Raw genomic sequence first — 17869 nt, 5'->3', positions numbered from 1 at the left:
GAAGTTCTTCTCTCACCCTTTCTTTTTCTTCCTTGTTTTTTTTTTTTTTTTCCCCGGCGTGCCGCATGGCTTGTGGGATCGTAGTTCCCCAACCAGGAACTGAACCCGGGCCCTTGGCAGTGAAAGTGTGGAGTCCTAACCACTGAAGCGCCAGGGAATTCCCGGGGAAGCTCTTCTCTAGTCCTATTTTTCTGAGAATTTTAAATTACGAATGAGTTTTGAATTTTGTCACACGCATTTTCTGCAACGATTGATACACAATAATGTGATTTTCCTTCTTTAGTCTGTTAGTTTGGTAGGTAAAATTGGTTGACTCTGGGGTATTGAACCAGCCTTGCATTCCTGGAATGAACCCCAGTTGGTCTCAGCCTGTTCTTCCCAATCACAGAATCAAAGAGCTACTCTCCCACGAGGAAGATCCTCAAGGATGTCTGGTGCCACCCCTTCCAGTGCCTGGTACCCTGGGGACAGGCCTCTGGGACAGCCCCTTTCCTCTGTGGGCCAACCTGATTCAGAAACAGCTGGCCACTGCTTCTGCACTTTCTCTTTCATCCAGGTCTCCTGGGGTAGCCCTCATAATCCCAACTACACCCTACCCCAACCTCTTATTGCTCAGATATGGTTCTAATTTGGAATCACAGAGCCAGCAACCCTGTGGAGGCAAAGGGACCAGGACACTGAGCCTCCCCGTCTTCACCCAGACACTCTCCCACCTGGATAAAAATGCAGCCTGGGATGCCTCCGGCCACTTGGCAGCTATGGCCTGGTGCCTGCAGTCCCCAAGTCTTTCTCACTTGTTCTTTTATTGTTTGGTTGTGAAACCTTTTCTTCCTTTTTCTTGAATTAGTGCTGCTTGGTTTTGGGGTCTGAGTGGTTGGCTCCTCCTCATATCTGACTATAGGGGCCTGGTCAGCTGCAGCACAGCTCTCAGTAGTAGCTGGGCTCTTCCCAGGCACAAGCTGGTGGCACCTTAGTGCCAGGATGCCCTGGAAAAAATGCCAACCTGTGCCTCAGATAGCTTTTCCTGCGGCAAGAAGTGGCTAGGTGAACCTTCAGGGTAAAAAAATGAATGGATGAGGATATTTTAGTGAAATTTCCCTGACCACCAATGGCATTCTCTGCCCACATGGGACCAAGCGCTCCAGGAGACAACGCCCTGGTTCTGCCTCTTCACGTTGCACTAAATGCTTGAGCCTTCACTGATTATGTGTCTGCTCCTTGATGATGTATGGGGATCCTTGGCAAAATGAAGATTTATTCACTGAATCACTTTTTTTTTTTTTTTTTGTGGCCGTGCCACTCGGCTTGTGGGTTCTTAGTTCCCCGACCAAGGATCGAACCTGGGCCGCGGCAGAAAAAGCACTGAGTCTTAACTGCTGGACCGCCAGGGAATTCCCCACTGAATCACTTTAAAAAAAAAAAAAATAGATTTATTTATTTACTTTCATTTTTGGCTGCGTTGGGTCTTTGTTGCTTGCCGCGCGCGGGCTTTTCTCCAGTTGCGGCGAGCGGGCGCTACTCTTCGTTGAAGTGCGCGGGCTTCTCATTGGGTGGCTTCTCTTGTTGCAGAGCACGGGCTCTAGGCGCGCGGGCTTCAGGAGTTGTGGCACACGGGCTGAGTTGCTCCTTGGCATGTGGGATCTTCCCGGGCCAGGCCTCGAACCCGTGTCCCCTGCATTGGCAGGTGGATTCTTAACCACTGTGCCACCCCGAACCTATGACTCTTTAACACTATGTGAATTACATCCTGCACTGCCTTGTAGCAAATCACCCCCTGTAGCATTTGCACTTCAGAAAAAAGGTCGCAGGCCAACAGCCCAGAGACAAACCGACCCAATTACCGGGCTGCCTGATGCCAGCAGTGACTGTTTTGAAATAACGCAGGAAGAAGAAGAATGCAAGACCTTCACGACTTTGATCCTTATCATATATCCCAGACTGCGAGCCCCACGTATAAAATCTTTTCCGATTCCCGAAGGAGATGGGGGCACAGTTCTTCAGGCGCTAGCCTGCTGTGTCTTCCCTTCTGCCTGGCAGAAAAATGAAGCCATCTCTCTCTTCCTCCAAAATCTCTGTCTCCGTATTTCTGTTCGGCATTGGTGCACAGGGAAGCTGATATTGCGGCAACACCATCATCCATCTGCTCTTCCTCTTAAGGCCAGTTAAAGATGGTCCCTTGCAGTTTCCCAAGTTAGGTTAGTGATGTGAAATTCTCCTGCCCCTGGCCCTACCTCCTTCCCTGTCCCCAGCCGCGCAGAAGGCAGTTTGCTGGTTGTCTTCCCCAATTCTTCTCCAAGTAGGTTATGTTTACTCCCCAAATCCCTGAGCCAGAGGTGGGGTTGCCTACACTCCCAAACCCTGAGTGTCCACCTTGCCCTGTTGTTTGTAGTCTCTCGTGCTGTGCCTACAGTGGCACCTGGGCGGGGGAGGACACTGCCCTCGTCTAGGTTTTTCTAAATGTCTTACTCAAGTTGCAACCTCCAGCTTGTGAATCAACTGTGTTTCTTTTTTGACTTGTAAGCAAGTATTAAGCTTTGGGGTTGGGGGGAGGTCTGTAATGTGAAACAACTTCTTGTCTTCCCTCCCCCCACATTGTTGTAAATAACTTTTAACGGCCAAACCCCAGATTTGCACTTTTTTTTTTTTTTTCTAACGGCTAAGACCATTTTCTTCCCCCTGGTCTTACTGTAACATTTGGAAAAGGAATAAATGTCGTCCCTTAAAACAAATAAAATAAAATAAAACAGACTTTCTGGGACTTCCCTGGTGGCACAGTGGTGAAGAATCCGCCTGCCAATGCAGGGGACACGGGTTCGAGCCCTGGTCCCGGAAGATCCCACAGGCCACGGAGCAACAAAGCCCGTGTGCCACAACTACTGAGCCTGCGCTCTAGAGCCCGCGTGCCGCAACTACTAAAGCCCGCACGCCTACAGCCCGTGCTCCGCAACAAGGGAAGCCACCGCAATGAGAAGCCCGCGCACCGCAATGAAGAGTAGCCCCCGCTCGCGGCAACTAGAGAAAGCTCACGTGCAGCAACAAAGAGCCAACACAGCCAAAAATAAATAAATAAATATATAAATAAAACTTAAAAGAAAAAAAAAGAAGACTAAAAAAATAAAGGGAAATCTGCCCCAACCTGTGAAATTATCTTAAAAACAAAACAAAAACAAACAAAAAAACAGACTTTCTGGTTGGACTCGGCGACTATATTCCTATCTGGCTTCTGCTCCGCCCCCTGGTGGTGGCTCTAGACCGAGCAGGAAAACTAATAAACGAAGGCATTTGCCGAAGCGCGAGGTTGGTGACTGGGCTTCATTTACATACCCACAATGCATTGCACTCAGGGTCTTGCCTACTTTCAAAAGGCTAGATTCTTGTATTTCTTTTGACTCCCGCCCCCGCTCGAACTCAGGATATTTTCAGAGAATTGTCTGAAATAATGGCAGAACTCACTCGTTGTTTGCGGGTAAATAGTTACCATTGGTGACTTGGGACTTACCGTTAGCCGAGGACTGTGTGAGAGGCTATGACGCCACACTCTGGTTTCTCTTCAAAACGCATAAATCTTTCGCCTTTTACTAAAGATTTCCGTGGAGAGAAACAATTCCGAGTTTCTCGTCAATTTTTTGAGGCCTTGTTTTCACAAGGCTAATAACTTTGTACAAAAAGTAAAGGAATGTTGTGTCTTTCGGTGTGTCTGGCGGTAGCGTTCCCCGTTCTGGCAAGGGGGCTAAGGCAGTTTTGGGTTGGTTGCAGGTCGTGTTTGCGTCGGCGTGTCCCGGTTTGTTCTTGTCCAGCGATTATTTTCGGTGTGTGGTGGGTCGTGTCTTCCCCCTTGATGGTTGTTTTGTTGGTGTTTCGGCCGTGAGGCGCGTGATGTCCGTGTGGTTTCGGAACCTGGGCAAGCACCTGGAGTCCCATCGGTTGGCGGCGCGAGGCCGGTGAAGTACAGTGGCGAGCCGTGCTTGCGGTTTCTGGCTGTTATTTTCGTAAGCAGCTGGACTCCTCTGTGGGAGCAAGGTGTGGTGTTCCGTTCCTGTGAGGTTGTCTTCGGACATGCGGGTCTGGTGTGGACGGTGAAGCTGGTGCTCGCGGAGTCGTGTGGTAGCGTGGGGCGGTGATATTGACCCTGGTTAGAGGAAGGCGGCACCCGCGGGTGGGAGGAGGAGACGCGAGACAAGCGCCCACCGTGTCCTTAGCGCGGGCGGCCCCACGGTTTTCAGAAATGCATATACTCAACGGAGCTGCAGAACGCACTTTGTTCCTAGGGCTTCGGGTTTATGTTTGCACGCTGAAGACCACCACGCATGAACTTGAACTGCTTCTTGTGCTCGGCACGGGGCCTGGCACGGAGCAAGTCAATCGTGCAGTAGACGGCTGCTAGCTGTAGAGTATCCGCTTAACCTGGCTTTGGTTAGGTCTTGAATTCAAGTGGAGGCTTGGGCCTATTTGTCTGCAAAGGTCTTTCAAGGCAGTACGTGAGCACCTCAGGCGAGACCCACGTCTCTGGGACTGTGGTTCTAACTGCTGCACTTGTGGAACTTGGCTTTTCTAAAAACTTCAAAAAAATTGAAGTATAGTTGGTTGATTTTTGTGTGATACATGTTTATTTTATTATGTATTTATTTATTTGAAGTAGCACAACATTTTAATCCATTAATTCTAAAAATAACAGAGACATTTTATATCCAGTGTCACCTCCTCAAGAGTCTACTGCAGATTAGACAGCCAGACTGCAACTTACAAAGCCAGACATTAAAGTTGAAGATGCAGTTTGGGACAACACCATCACGGGGAGATTTTCCTCCTCTTTGCTCATAAACATAAGTTGTCAGCTTAAAAGAATCCTCAGACAGAAAGAGAAAGCTTCCTCTCTCTATAACCTCTTTATTTTAAATCTGTCTGTAATGTTTGAAGACAAAACAGATAATCAGAAAACCAACCTCCCAAGCAAGTACAAGGATCTGAGCTGGACTCCTGGGACTAAAGACTGGTTTAGTTCTATTTCTACCAACACTGTGATGTGAGGTGCTGTGGTTCTTGTTTTAGTTACAAGAGGGGTTAGGAATGAATGCCCACACACAGTTAATAATAGCTTATCTCGCACGTAACTCTGCAGCAGAATACCAACAACAGCAGTATTTTAAAGCAGGGGGGAGAAGAAAGTAGACATTAATACAACTTAAGGTTTCCTTGGTTCTTCCCCTCTTTCTACAAGGAGAATTCAGCTCAAAAACAAAACTCCAGAATGCCCGTACGGTCCTTTGGCCCACCAGGCCCGGAGAGCCTCAGGCTTTAGTGATGTATCCTTCTCGGATGAGGAAATCATAGATTTTCCGGGTTTTGTTCACGTCTATCTTGATGAGTGCTCTTGCCTGTGCCAGTCTCAAGCCTCCTTGCTTGTTACATTCGTTCAATAGAGCAGATTTGTATTCTAAATAGGCTCCTGGGGCCAATCTCACCACCTGACAGAGCTCCTTTTCTTTTTCATCCAACTTCTCTGTGCCAGGGAGGCCAGTGAGGTTCAAGGGCGGTGCACTTCGTGTACCTGAATTCGAAGCCATTGGTACGGAAGAACTCAGGCCAGAATCAATGGCAGCCTGCCGGCGGAGCCCCTGCTGGCAGGCGCTACCGTCCTGGATGTACTGGAGAACCTCCGAGAGCATAGTGCGTTTGAGGCGTTCCTCTTCTCGAGTCTTCTTGAGGTGATCATAGGTTCTGGCACTACAAAAGTTGGTAATGCCTGCTGTCCTGTATTCCTGGAGCCTCTTGATTTCCCTTCCGGGTTCGAATTCCAATGCATGGCTTTCAATGAACTTGTCATGTTCCACCGGCCCCACTATCCTTGCAAATCGCCTCATTGTTTCATAAAGGTCTTGGACTTCCTTGGGATACCGCCGTTCCGTTAACTGAAACTTTCTAAGGTTGATTAATCCATGGTCTCTTATAATTCGTGTAAAATGTCCGAGTCATCTTCAACAAAATCAATGTCTCTCAAGTCCCATTCTGCATACTTGTCAGACTCCTCAGTGAAATCTGCTCGAGCTGGCATGTATCCTGCCATGTCCCGAGAAAGCAAGTCAAAGTCAAAGGTAGGTCGGGGAGGGTCATCTGTAGAGTGAAATGGAATGGCTGTGTCAGCAGTTTTTGCCTCCTCTGCTTGCTTCAGGTTTAGCAGGGTAGATGCAAATAGAGGGTTATTGATGAAATGCTTCATGTAGTGCTTCTCACACTCCTCCTTGGTCTTGGTGCCCATTTGATTGGCTACTTCCTGCCATTTCCAAAGCCACAGTCCATCACAGCTTCTAAAAGGGCCATTTCTTCTTGAGCAGTCCAGCTGGGGTCAAGAACAGGAAAATCTGAGGTCATTATTTCGTAAGTATGATCACGTTGATGTTTCTTGTACTCAAATCCTCGAGTGAAACACTGTAAGCACAGGAAAAAAGGAGGTGGCCCACATTCAGCACACTTGATATAAGGCTCCATGAGGTAGGAGGAGCAGCCTCGGCAAGGTGGCTTATCAGAGGGATCATTGCTAAAGGAACTCAAACGGTCCATTCCCCAGTTGGCAAAGACTGCTGCTTTGATCTTCCTCAGTGTAGGGCTCCTTCAAGGAGATTTCAGAACTGGCCAACACAGACACCAAAGCTGACGACCCCCCCGCCCGCCCGCCCGCCCCCCTTACTTCATTCCCCTCCTCCGCGCCGAGGAAACGCCAGCGGCGCGCGCGCCCTGGGCTTGCGTGCCGGCTCCCGCGCGGCGCAGGCGCCATGATACATACTTTATATATATACTTTCTGATGAGGTAGTTTAGCCTTAGAACTAGAACTGTTAAAAACAAGAGATCCTAGGAATTCCCTGGCGGTCCAGTGGTTAGGGCTCCACGCTTCCACTGCAGAGGGCGCGGGTTCTATCCCTGGTTGGGGAACTGAAACCGAGCAGGCCGCGCGGCGCGGCCAAAAAAAAAGAAAAGGAAAAGGAAATGCTCGAGATTTTCTGTAGTTTCCAGTTTCTAATGTGGATCAAGACAGCAAGTAATTGCTGTAAATTTTAACTTTAGAAGTAAGCTTAGGGCTTCCCTGGTGGCGCAGGGGTTAAGAATCCGCCTGCCACTGCAGGGGACACGGGTTCGAGCCCTGGTCCCGGAAGATCCCACATGCCGCGGAGCAACTGAGCCCGGGCACCACAACTACTGAGCCTGTACTCTAGAGCCCGCGTGCCACAAGCACTGAAGCCCGCGCGCCTAGAGCCCGTGCTCGGCAGCAAGAGAAGCCACCGCAGTGAGAAGCCCGCGCACCGCACCGAAGAGCAGCCCCTGCTCCACGCAACTAGAGAAAGCCCGCGCGCAGCCACGAAGACCCAACACAGCCCAAAATAAATACAATGCATAAATTAGACAGACAAAAAAAAAAAAAGCCTATACTACATGACAATCAAATGCAATATACAAACCTTAACTGGATCCTGGACCAAACCCAATTAACACACCAAGAAAAGGAAGGCAGGAAGAAAGCAGAAGGTACACTTTTGGTACCTTTGTGGAAATTTTAATATGTACTCTGTTTCACATGACAGTATTGAATTAATAATTGTATTTGTTTTCTTGCTGCTGTAACAAATTATCACACGCTTAGTGACTTAAAACAACCCAAATTTATTCTCTTACAGTTCTGGAGGTCAGGAGTGTAGAATTAAGGTGTGGACAGGGCTGCATTCTTTTCTAGAGGCTTCAAGGGAGAATCTGTTCCCTTGCCTTTAGAAAGCTGCCTTCATTCCTTGGCCTGTGACCCCTTCCTTGCACTCCAAATCTCTTGCTTCTGTCGTGTCATCTCCTAACTAACTCTGGATCCTCCTGCCGTATAAAGACCCTCGTAATTACCTGGGGCCCACCTAGATAATCCAGGAGAATCTCCCCATCTCAAGATCCTTAATCACACCTGCAAAATCCCTTTTACCATGTGAAGTAACATATCTACAGGTTCCTGGGATTAGGATGCGGATGTATTTGGAGGCTATGACTCACACTACCACAATAATGATATAGTAATTATGTGGGAGAACGGCCTTATTCTTATAGACACGTAATGTGAAATATTTAGTAGTGAAATGTCATGCTATCGGAAACTTTCTAATAGCCCAGTAAACAGAAAGAGAGAAAGAAAATGTGTCATAGGTACTCATTCTTTCAACTTTTTGTAGTTTTGAACTTTTGGGAATAAAAAGTTGGGGGAAAATAAATGTATAGTGATACATTTCATGTAACGTATATTTGTTTTGGATATTTGTATTATACTTAAGATTTCATTTTTATTTATTTATTTTAAAAAGTATTTATTTATTTGGCTGAGCCAGGTCTTAACTGCGGCATGCATGATCTTTAGCTACGGCATGAGAACCCTTAGTTGCAGCATGTGGGATCTAGGTCCCTGACCGGGGATCGAACCTGGGCCCCCTGCATTGGGAGCGTGGAGTCTTAGCCACTGGACCACCAGGGAAGTCCCTTAAGATTTCATTTTTTTTAAAAGTTCCATTGTTATTAAACTATTATCATCTTAGACCAGTGGTTTCCAGATTGTTGGATTTTCCAATTATTAAAATTTCCAAAAAATTTCTGCGGTACTAATTTTAAAAATCATGATTCTACAAAAAGGCCATTCCAAGACTAAAAACAGTTAAGAGTGACTTGACACCAAAGGACAGGACACGTCTTTGAAACAGGAAATCCATTTAGCTTTATGGAAGACATACCGATATTTCGTTAACTTTTCTCTCCTCCCTCCGCCCAAATAGAGGAAAGCTGAGGCTCAATTAGGCTGCCTTTGACCAACAAGATCGGGGCCGGTGATGCCCTCTTGTGGCATCCTGGAGAATTACTGCCATCTGACTTCATGTCCTCTGACTTTGAGGGACAATTCCCTCACAGTAACTCGGTCATTCATTCATTCACATGTGCCAGGCATTGTTCTCAGCATCTGGGATATATCAGTAATGAAAACAAATATCCCTGCCCTGCTGGAGCTTACATTCAGGTGGGGAGACAGACAATAAATAAATAACACATAAATAAGTGCTATGGAAAAAACAGCAGTGGCAGGGGTTGGGGGTCAGAGTATAGGGGTTGGTAGTGTGGGATGCGACTTAAAAAAGGGTAACCCTCCCTCCCTGAGAAGATAACTTTGCTTTTTAAAAAGATTATTTATTTATTTGGTTGCACCGGGTCTTAGTTGCGGCAGGCGGGCTCCTTCGTTGTGGCTCGCCAGTTCCTTAGTTGTGGCGTGCACGTGGGATCTAGTTCCCTGACCAGGGATCGAACCCTGGCCCCCTGTACTGGGAGCACGGAGTCCTATCCACTGCACCACCAGGTAAGTCCTGAGAAGATACCTTTTGTGTAAAGAGTTGAAAGGAGGTCAAGGAGTTAGCCATGCAGCCACCTGGGGTGAGAGGTCTAGGAACAGAACCTCTCTCAAGTGTTCAGCAGAAAAGTCTGCACAAAAGCCCTAAAGCAGGAGCTTGTTTTTATTAATTAACTTATTTGTTTATTTATTTTTGGCTGTGTCGGGTCTTTCGTTTCTGTGCGAGGGCTTTCTCTAGCTGCGGCGAGCGGGGGCCACCCTTCATCGCGGTGCGCGGGCCTCTCACTATCGCGGCCTCTCTTGTTGCGGAGCACAGGCTCCAGACGCGCAGGCTCAGTAGTTGTGGCTCACGGGCCTAGTTGCTCCGCGGCATGTGGAATCTTCCCAGACCAGGGCTCGAACCCGTGTCCCCTGCATTGGCAGGCAGATTCTCAACCACTGCGCCACCAGGGAAGCCCCAGGAGCTTGTTTTGTCAACTTCAAGAACCACACAGCCAATGTGTCTGGAGCCCAGTGAAGAAGAGAGAGGGACGTAGGAGAGAGTTCAGAAGTCATGGGAGACTAGATCACCCTGGAGGCCATAACAGTAAGGGCTTGGGCTTTACTCAGTGAAATGGAGAGCCCTGCAAGGTTCTGAGCAGAGTGACAGAATCTGAAGTTTACAAGGACCACTCTGGCTGCTGTGTCGACAAAGAGAATGGGGCAGAGAGCAGAGTCATCTAGAGGAGAGATGATGGTGGCTTGGACCCGAGTATTAGCAATGGAGGTAGTGAGACATAGTTGGATTCTGGATATATTTGGAAGGTAGAGTCGACAGACAGCATGGATCCAGAGGTTAAAGAGAGACATCAAGGAGAACACCACGATTTTGTTCTGAGTGGCAGGAAGGATGAGTTGCCATCAGCTGAGTTGGGGAAGATGGCACAGGACTGGGAGTTCAGATTTGGACACTGATGAAATACAAATCCATATTCTAAGGCAAGTCAAGGAAAATTTGAACATAAAAAGTGTTCTGTGCCCTGTGGCCTCCTCTCTTCCCTCTACTGTGTGCATTGCGTATCTGCATCATGCACCAACCAACCTCCCCACCGGCAGAAATAGCTGCTCAACTGTAAAGAGCGACATTCTCCTAGTATCAACAAGATAACTCCTTAGGAGCTAACCTTCCTTCTTGATCTTGTAAGGGGCCCTGATGACCCATGACCCATTACTTGCTTTGTAGGTGTCGATCTGGATTGTGTGAATGTCACTGTGTACGTCATTTAACGTACAAAGCCCTGGATAACTGTGCTTTGACCTCTCACAGGCAGAACAGTCCTTGGAGCTTTCTGAGAGGCTGCTCCCGGCTTATACGCCGCCAGTTTGGCTCGAATAAAATTTTCCATTGCTTTCTTCGATCGACTGATTAAATTTTTCGTCGACAACACAATGAGGTAGAAATGTTTAGCTGGAAATAGAAATGTGGGAGTCGTTGCACAGAAGTGGTATTTAAAGTAATGGAATCACCAGGGTGTAAACGTAGGGAAGAGGCTCCAGGTCAGAGTCCTGCCTCACTCCACCTTGAAGGCGGCTGGGTTGAAGAGGAGGAATCAGCAAAAGAGAATGAAAGGAAGCAACCGGAGAGGCAGGAGAAAGACCAGGTGGGTGTGGTGTCCTGGAGGGGAGAGCGCAGGGGCCAGCAGGGAGCTGAGGTAAGGCCCGCTCCTCAGGCTGTGCCCTTGAATCTTCTACGACGTTGGTGGTCCTTCCCCTCAGACCAGCTTTTTTCCTTGGTGAGCAGGGGCACCCCGACCCATCCTCATAACTCTCACTAGATCTCCCTCCGCCCTCCACACACGGACGCCAGATAGATAGCAAGACTGTTTGTGTATTGAACCCTTCCCAGCCAGCTCTCCTTTTCCCCTTCTGGCGGGCAGAACCCCAGCCTCCCACCAAGGGCCAAGAGGAGTCAACCGGGGCTTGGCCCTGGCTCCTTCCTTCTGCCAGGCTTCCCTGCCACACAGCCTTGGCTTCCTGGCTTGCCTTGGAGCCTCTGTTACTCCTTTTCTTCCACAGCCTCCTTCTGGAAGTGTGTGATGTAGGCCACCTGACCCCGATTACAATGGCCAAAGTAAAAGCTCACGGTGCTGTCGGAGAGGCCACTGAGATACAGCTCTGGGGACAGGGAGGTGAGCCTGAGTCTGGGTGCCGCCGCACCTCTGCTCCAGGCCCCCTCACACCCCACTCACCTTTGGTGACATTGACTCTGTTGGCCGCCAAGATGTCCGCCTGAATGCTATCTATTTTCACGTACAAGTCCTCGGCGTTGCTCTGAGGACAGGAGCAAGGGGAACTGGGCTGGATGCCAGGGCAGCCTGGACTCGGAGTTGGGCGTGGGCAGACGGAGGTTGCAGGCTGCGGTCAGGCCCTTAGCCTGACTGGAAGGGCAGGAAAGGGGACGGAAGGGTGCCAGGCGGAGAGGCCCAAGCCAGGGCAGGCCCCCCCGCCGCCGGCCCCGAGGCCGATCTGTGTGTGGGGTGTACAAGGGGAGGGGCCGTGCGCTGGGGTGTGCACAGGGGCACTGTTCCGTCCCGCGGGGCGCGGCGGGGCGGGAGCACTTACACGGAAGAGCTTGTAGAGTTCCTCCCCCATGGACCTGCGCACGTGCTCCTCCACCACCGGGAATAACTGCACAAAGTACTGCGTGGGCGGGCGAGGGGGCGTGACTGCCGTGCCCACGCGCTGTGCCCGCCGCGCCGCCCGGCCGCCCAGCGCACCTCTAGCGTGAGGCTGGCCTGCCGCTGGCTGTTGCTGTGGTCCGTGTTGCCCATGGCGGCCATGAGGCTGTGCACCACGCGCAGGTGCAGCATCTCCTCGGCTAGGCTCGTGTTGCCTCGCGCCAGGATCCTGGGCGGGGGTGGCGTGGGGTGGGGGTGGGATGCGGGCTGCGGCGGCCCCGTGGGACCCTCCGGGCGGCCGGAGCGCTCTTGGGGGCCCGCGGGGCAGCGCCGGGCCTGGCTTGCCGCATCCGCCCACTACCTGCTGCCCGCTTACCCGATGGCCTTGGCGGCCGCGGCCTGCTGCAAGAACAACGGCAGGTGGGCGGTGAGCTGCAGAACCGAAGAGTCTGCAAGAGGGAGTGGCCGTGAGGCTGGAGGACCCCTCGCCCTCGTCTTCCACCCTGCCCCGTCGGGGTCCACCACCCCGACCCCAGCGGATCCCTACCGCTGACGATCTGGGACTGCTGTTTGCCGGTCTCCTCGAAGGACGGTATCAGCAGCGCCACGAGGCCCTTGAGCAGCGCCGGGCACACGTCGTAGTTGACCAGGTCCTTGATCAGCTCGATGGCTGGGGAAGGCAGGGGCGCTGGAGAGGCCCGCCGCTCCACTCCCCACCCTCGCAAGGAAGCAGCACCCCCTCCCCCCCAAGTCTTTATCGACCTTTCTTAGCACCTGCTACTGGCCAGCACTGTGCCAGGCGTGGGGGGAGCTGGGCCGGCGACCCCTCAGTCCTGCCCTTCTGGAGCTCGTGGTTAAAGGGGAGAGGGAGGAGGAGGCCGAGGCCCCCTGGGACTCACAGAACCAGCCAGAGCCGGAGGAAGAAGGGTTGGAGGCTGAGAGGCTGAAAAGAGCTGGAGGCCCCACAGAGGTAGGGCCGCCAAAGGGCTCTGAGGAATCTAGAAGGTTTCGTGGAGGAGGGAAGGACCGCGGGTCTTCAAAGGGAGACAGGATGGGGAAAGACAAGGGGTGAGAGGGAGACAGAGCAAGTGGGTGGGGATGTGTAGCAGAAAATGAGAAAGGAGGCAAGGTAGACAGCAGTTTAGAGAAACTTTCCTTTCTGACGAACCCTTATTGAGGCCCTGTTTGCCTAGGCTCTGTGCTGAGGGCTCTCCGTTCAGTGTCCCAGTGACGATCCCTGTGACCAACGAGCTTCCTTTTGCAATAGCATGATGACTTATCCCTATTGGACATTTGAGGGAATGAGGCACAGAGAGGTAAAGCACTTGCCTAAGGTACCACAGCTAGGAAGTGGTGGAAGCAAAAGGAGGGACAGATTCGGTTAGGAAGGAGGAGGGGACTAGCATTTAAAGAGGGCATTCTCTGTAGCTGCTTCGCAGTCATTCATTCCATCTAGCATTGACTCAGCCTTTCGGCAAATCTGCATAGGACGCCTCTTGGGCCCGGCGAACAGTTTGGTGACAAGTGCTATAAAAGGGGTGGGTGGGCTGTGGCAGAGCCTGGGAAGATGGCAGAGGACTGAATATTTTTGTAAAGAGAAAAGAACCCCAGGCAGGCAGAGCTGGAAGGGGGCAGGTAATGCGGTGTGAAAGGACAGCGGGTAAACACAAGTGCTTGCTGCATGGAAGACAGGGCTTGGAAATGAGCTGTCCCCCCAGCTGCAGAGTCAAGTGCTGCTGGCCTCTCCACTTACTTCGAGGGCAAAGTTGTTTCCCTGACTAGCTCATCTGCATACCAGAATGCGGTGTAGACTACGTGAGAAATACTAACAGTATTATCTGTTTGAAAAACAGAAATTAATGTTTTATTTTCTTTTTAAAAAAATTAAAAATAAAAATCGATTTATTTGTTTATGGCTGCGTTGGGTCTTTGTTACTGTGCACGGGCCTTCTCGAGTTGTGGCGAGCAGGGGGCCTACTCTTTGTTGCGGTGCGCGGGCTTCGCCTTGCGGTGGCTCCTCTTGTTGTGGCGCACCGGCTCTAGGCGCGGGGGCTTCAGTAGTTGTGGCACTCGGGCTCAGTAGTTGTGGCGCACGGGCTTAGTTGCTCGGCGACATGTGGGATCTTCCCGGACCAGGGCTCGAGCCCGTGTCCCCTGCGTTGGCAGGTGGGTTCTTAACCACTACGCCACCAGGGAAGTCCCACCTTTTATTTTCTTGTCAGGAGCTTTTACCCAGTAAGAACACGTTTAGGGGTAATTCTCTACAATGGAAGAAAGGCTTTCGTTGGTAGGTACAAAGGCACCACAAACGTTGGGGGACCAACGAGTATATGGGAGGATGGGCATGCATGGTACACACATACACATTTCTCCCCAGTTTAATGAAATCTTTTGTGTCTTGGCAAAGACTTTCGTGGAGAGAAACACTTGAGAATTGGTAGTGGAACCTTTTGAGGTTTTACTTAAATAAGGGTAAGTATGTGGGTTTTCAAAGACAAATGGCTGATGTGTAGAAATATAAAGAGGTTCCTAGTTAAGAAACAGAAGATACAGCCAACCTGTTGTTTTAGAAAGCAGTTCCAAGTTTAAGTCGTAGGTTGGGAACTGGGCTCTCTGATTCCCTGCCCCCAGCTGTAAGTGAGGCTCTAGAGAAGTTATATAGCAATCTTACTCGTGAACACAGATGCAAAAACTCTACACAAAATATTAGCAAATTGAGTCTAGCAGTATGTAAAAGGAATAATGTGCCATCTAGGAATGCACAATGCAATCATCTTAATAGAAAGAAAGTTTGAAAAAACTGAATCTCAGTGTGGTAAGAGCTATCTAGAAAAAACTATAGCAAAGGTCATACCTAACAGATGAAACATTGGAAACTTTCCCTCTTAGATGAGAAGGCAACCTCCCACAAAATTCCCCTCCACAAAATCTTTAGTAAAAGGTACAAGACAAGCGATCTGGGACTTCCCTGGTGGCACAGTGGTTAAGAATCCGCCTGCCAATGCAGGGGACACGGGTTCGAGCCCTGGCCTGGGAAGATCCCACACGCCGCGGAGCAACTTAAGCCCGTGCGCCACAACTACTGAGCCTGCGCGCTAGAGCCCGCGAGCCACAACTACTGAGCCCGCGTGCCTCCACTGCTGAGCCAGCGCTCCACAACAAGAGACGCCACCGCAACGAGAACCCCGCGCACCATAACGAAGACCCAACGCAGCCGAAAGAGAAAAAAAAGGACAAGTGATCTGAAGAGAGACCAGAGTACACTTAGCTACACTTGCCACTCTCTCCTTAACTGATTGTAACTCTCCAAGACTGCTGTCTATTCCTGTGCTACGGCCACTCCTCCAGGAAAATCCGTGAAAGGGAGTTTTGGAAAAGATGTACTATCTTCTTCTAATCTCTGGAAGAGTTTAAGACTAGAATTTTTTCTTGAATGTTTGATAGAATTCTCTGAAGCTTCTGATCTTCTGGAAAAAATGAATTACTGATTCATTTTCTTCAATGGTTAGAGGACAGTTTGGGTTTTCTACTTCTCGAGTATGTTTTGGTAAATTATGTTTTCTCGCTGTTTTCACCTAAATTTTCAAACATATTGCAAGAAGTTTTCATTATGCCATTAACAAAATGATTTTAACGAATGCACCATCTATAATGATGTCTCCTTTTATGGTCTTCATATTGATTATATGGGTTTTCTCTTTTTGCGTCAGTTCCCTTTGCCCCCAAGTCCCATGGGAGTAACACAGCCGAATGCCTGCTTATGCAATGGATTTTATTACAAAGAGGAACCCTGATTTCAGAGAACCTGAATGTTATATAGCACTCAGTAAGCATGCCTGCCCTTTGCTCTAAAGGGGAAACTATCTTTCTTTTCTTTTCTCTTTCTCTTTAACTTATGGACTTTATTATTTATTTATTCATTCATTTATTTTTGGCTGCACTGGGTCTTCGTTGCTGCGCGCGGGCTTTCTCTAGTTGCGGCGAGCGGGGGCTACTCTTCGTTGCGGTGCGCGGGCTTCTCATCGAGGTGGCTTCTCTTGTTGCGGAGCACGAGCTCTAGGCGCGCGGGCTTCAGTAGTTGTGGCACGCGGGCTCAGTAGTTGTGGCTCGCAGGCTTTAGAGCGCAGGCTCAGCAGTTGTGGCGCACAGGCGTAGTTGCTCCGTGGCCTGTGGGATCTTCCCGGACCAGGGATCAAACCTGTGTCCCCTGCATTGGCAGGCAGATTCTTAACCACGGCGCCACCAGGGAAGTCCCGAAACTATCTTTATTTTCCAAAGCTGTTTGCTAAACAAACATCCTTGAAAAGATAGTCTGGAACAAAGAACAGTAAGTATTTCATTTACAAGGTGTGCAGAAACGTGAAAGACCTGTAGAGAATTGTCTCCTAGGATTATTTTTCTTTTGCTAGAAGTAATCCTTTAGCAGACACAGTGGCTCTGTTCCTGAATTTAGGGGGAAAGCATTCAGTCTTTCGTTCTTAAGGATAATGTTAGCTGTAGATGTTTTGTTTGTAGATGCTTTTTATCAAGCTGGGGAAGTTCTTCTCTCACCCTTTCTTTTTCTTCCTTGTTTTTTTTTTTTTTTTCCCCGGCGTGCCGCATGGCTTGTGGGATCGTAGTTCCCCAACCAGGAACTGAACCCGGGCCCTTGGCAGTGAAAGTGTGGAGTCCTAACCACTGAAGCGCCAGGGAATTCCCGGGGAAGCTCTTCTCTAGTCCTATTTTTCTGAGAATTTTAAATTACGAATGAGTTTTGAATTTTGTCACACGCATTTTCTGCAACGATTGATACACAATAATGTGATTTTCCTTCTTTAGTCTGTTAGTTTGGTAGGTAAAATTGGTTGACTTTGGGGTATTGAACCAGCCTTGCATTCCTGGAATGAACCCCAGTTGGTCTCAGCCTGTTCTTCCCAATCACAGAATCAAAGAGCTACTCTCCCACGAGGAAGATCCTCAAGGATGTCTGGTGCCACCCCTTCCAGTGCCTGGTACCCTGGGGACAGGCCTCTGGGACAGCCCCTTTCCTCTGTGGGCCAACCTGATTCAGAAACAGCTGGCCACTGCTTCTGCACTTTCTCTTTCATCCAGGTCTCCTGGGGTAGCCCTCATAATCCCAACTACACCCTACCCCAACCTCTTATTGCTCAGATATGGTTCTAATTTGGAATCACAGAGCCAGCAACCCTGTGGAGGCAAAGGGACCAGGACACTGAGCCTCCCCGTCTTCACCCAGACACTCTCCCACCTGGATAAAAATGCAGCCTGGGATGCCTCCGGCCACTTGGCAGCTATGGCCTGGTGCCTGCAGTCCCCAAGTCTTTCTCACTTGTTCTTTTATTGTTTGGTTGTGAAACCTTTTCTTCCTTTTTCTTGAATTAGTGCTGCTTGGTTTTGGGGTCTGAGTGGTTGGCTCCTCCTCATATCTGACTATAGGGGCCTGGTCAGCTGCAGCACAGCTCTCAGTAGTAGCTGGGCTCTTCCCAGGCACAAGCTGGTGGCACCTTAGTGCCAGGATGCCCTGGAAAAAATGCCAACCTGTGCCTCAGATAGCTTTTCCTGCGGCAAGAAGTGGCTAGGTGAACCTTCAGGGTAAAAAAATGAATGGATGAGGATATTTTAGTGAAATTTCCCTGACCACCAATGGCATTCTCTGCCCACATGGGACCAAGCGCTCCAGGAGACAACTCCCTGGTTCTGCCTCTTCACGTTGCACTAAATGCTTGAGCCTTCACTGATCATGTGTCTGCTCCTTGATGATGTATGGGGATCCTTGGCAAAATGAAGATTTATTCACTGAATCTCTTTTGTTCTTTTGGTTTTTTTTGGCCGTGCCACTCGGCTTGTGGGATCTTAGCT

General features: G+C 49.7%; 1 protein-coding gene, 1 non-coding gene and 1 pseudogene across 2 annotated transcripts in view; 1 reads left to right on the top strand and 2 right to left on the bottom strand.

Moving 5' to 3' along the window:
* The window catches only part of ARMH1 (armadillo like helical domain containing 1), an 81565-nt gene that overhangs the window by 20708 nt on the left and 42988 nt on the right, over nucleotides 1-17869 (bottom strand). Inside the window, exons 8-12 of the mRNA XM_068539747.1 lie at nucleotides 12558-12680; nucleotides 12387-12459; nucleotides 12110-12239; nucleotides 11955-12032; nucleotides 11582-11663 (exon numbers count right to left, since the gene is read on the bottom strand). Coding sequence (XP_068395848.1) covers nucleotides 11582-11663; nucleotides 11955-12032; nucleotides 12110-12239; nucleotides 12387-12459; nucleotides 12558-12680 — 486 coding nt within the window. The remainder of the gene's footprint in view (nucleotides 1-11581; nucleotides 11664-11954; nucleotides 12033-12109; nucleotides 12240-12386; nucleotides 12460-12557; nucleotides 12681-17869) is intronic.
* Nucleotides 3535-3650, top strand: LOC137763242 (U5 spliceosomal RNA). Its single transcript, XR_011073786.1, has one exon. It is a non-coding gene; the product is annotated as a U5 spliceosomal RNA (small nuclear RNA).
* On the bottom strand, nucleotides 4644-6647 carry LOC137762199 (transcriptional adapter 2-alpha pseudogene; annotated as a pseudogene).

This window comes from Eschrichtius robustus, chromosome 3 (assembly GCF_028021215.1).
Source record: "Eschrichtius robustus isolate mEscRob2 chromosome 3, mEscRob2.pri, whole genome shotgun sequence".
NCBI classification, from domain to species: domain Eukaryota; kingdom Metazoa; phylum Chordata; class Mammalia; order Artiodactyla; family Eschrichtiidae; genus Eschrichtius; species Eschrichtius robustus.
The sequence above is the reverse complement of the archived record's forward strand: the minus strand, read 5'-3'. Positions and strand labels throughout refer to the sequence as shown.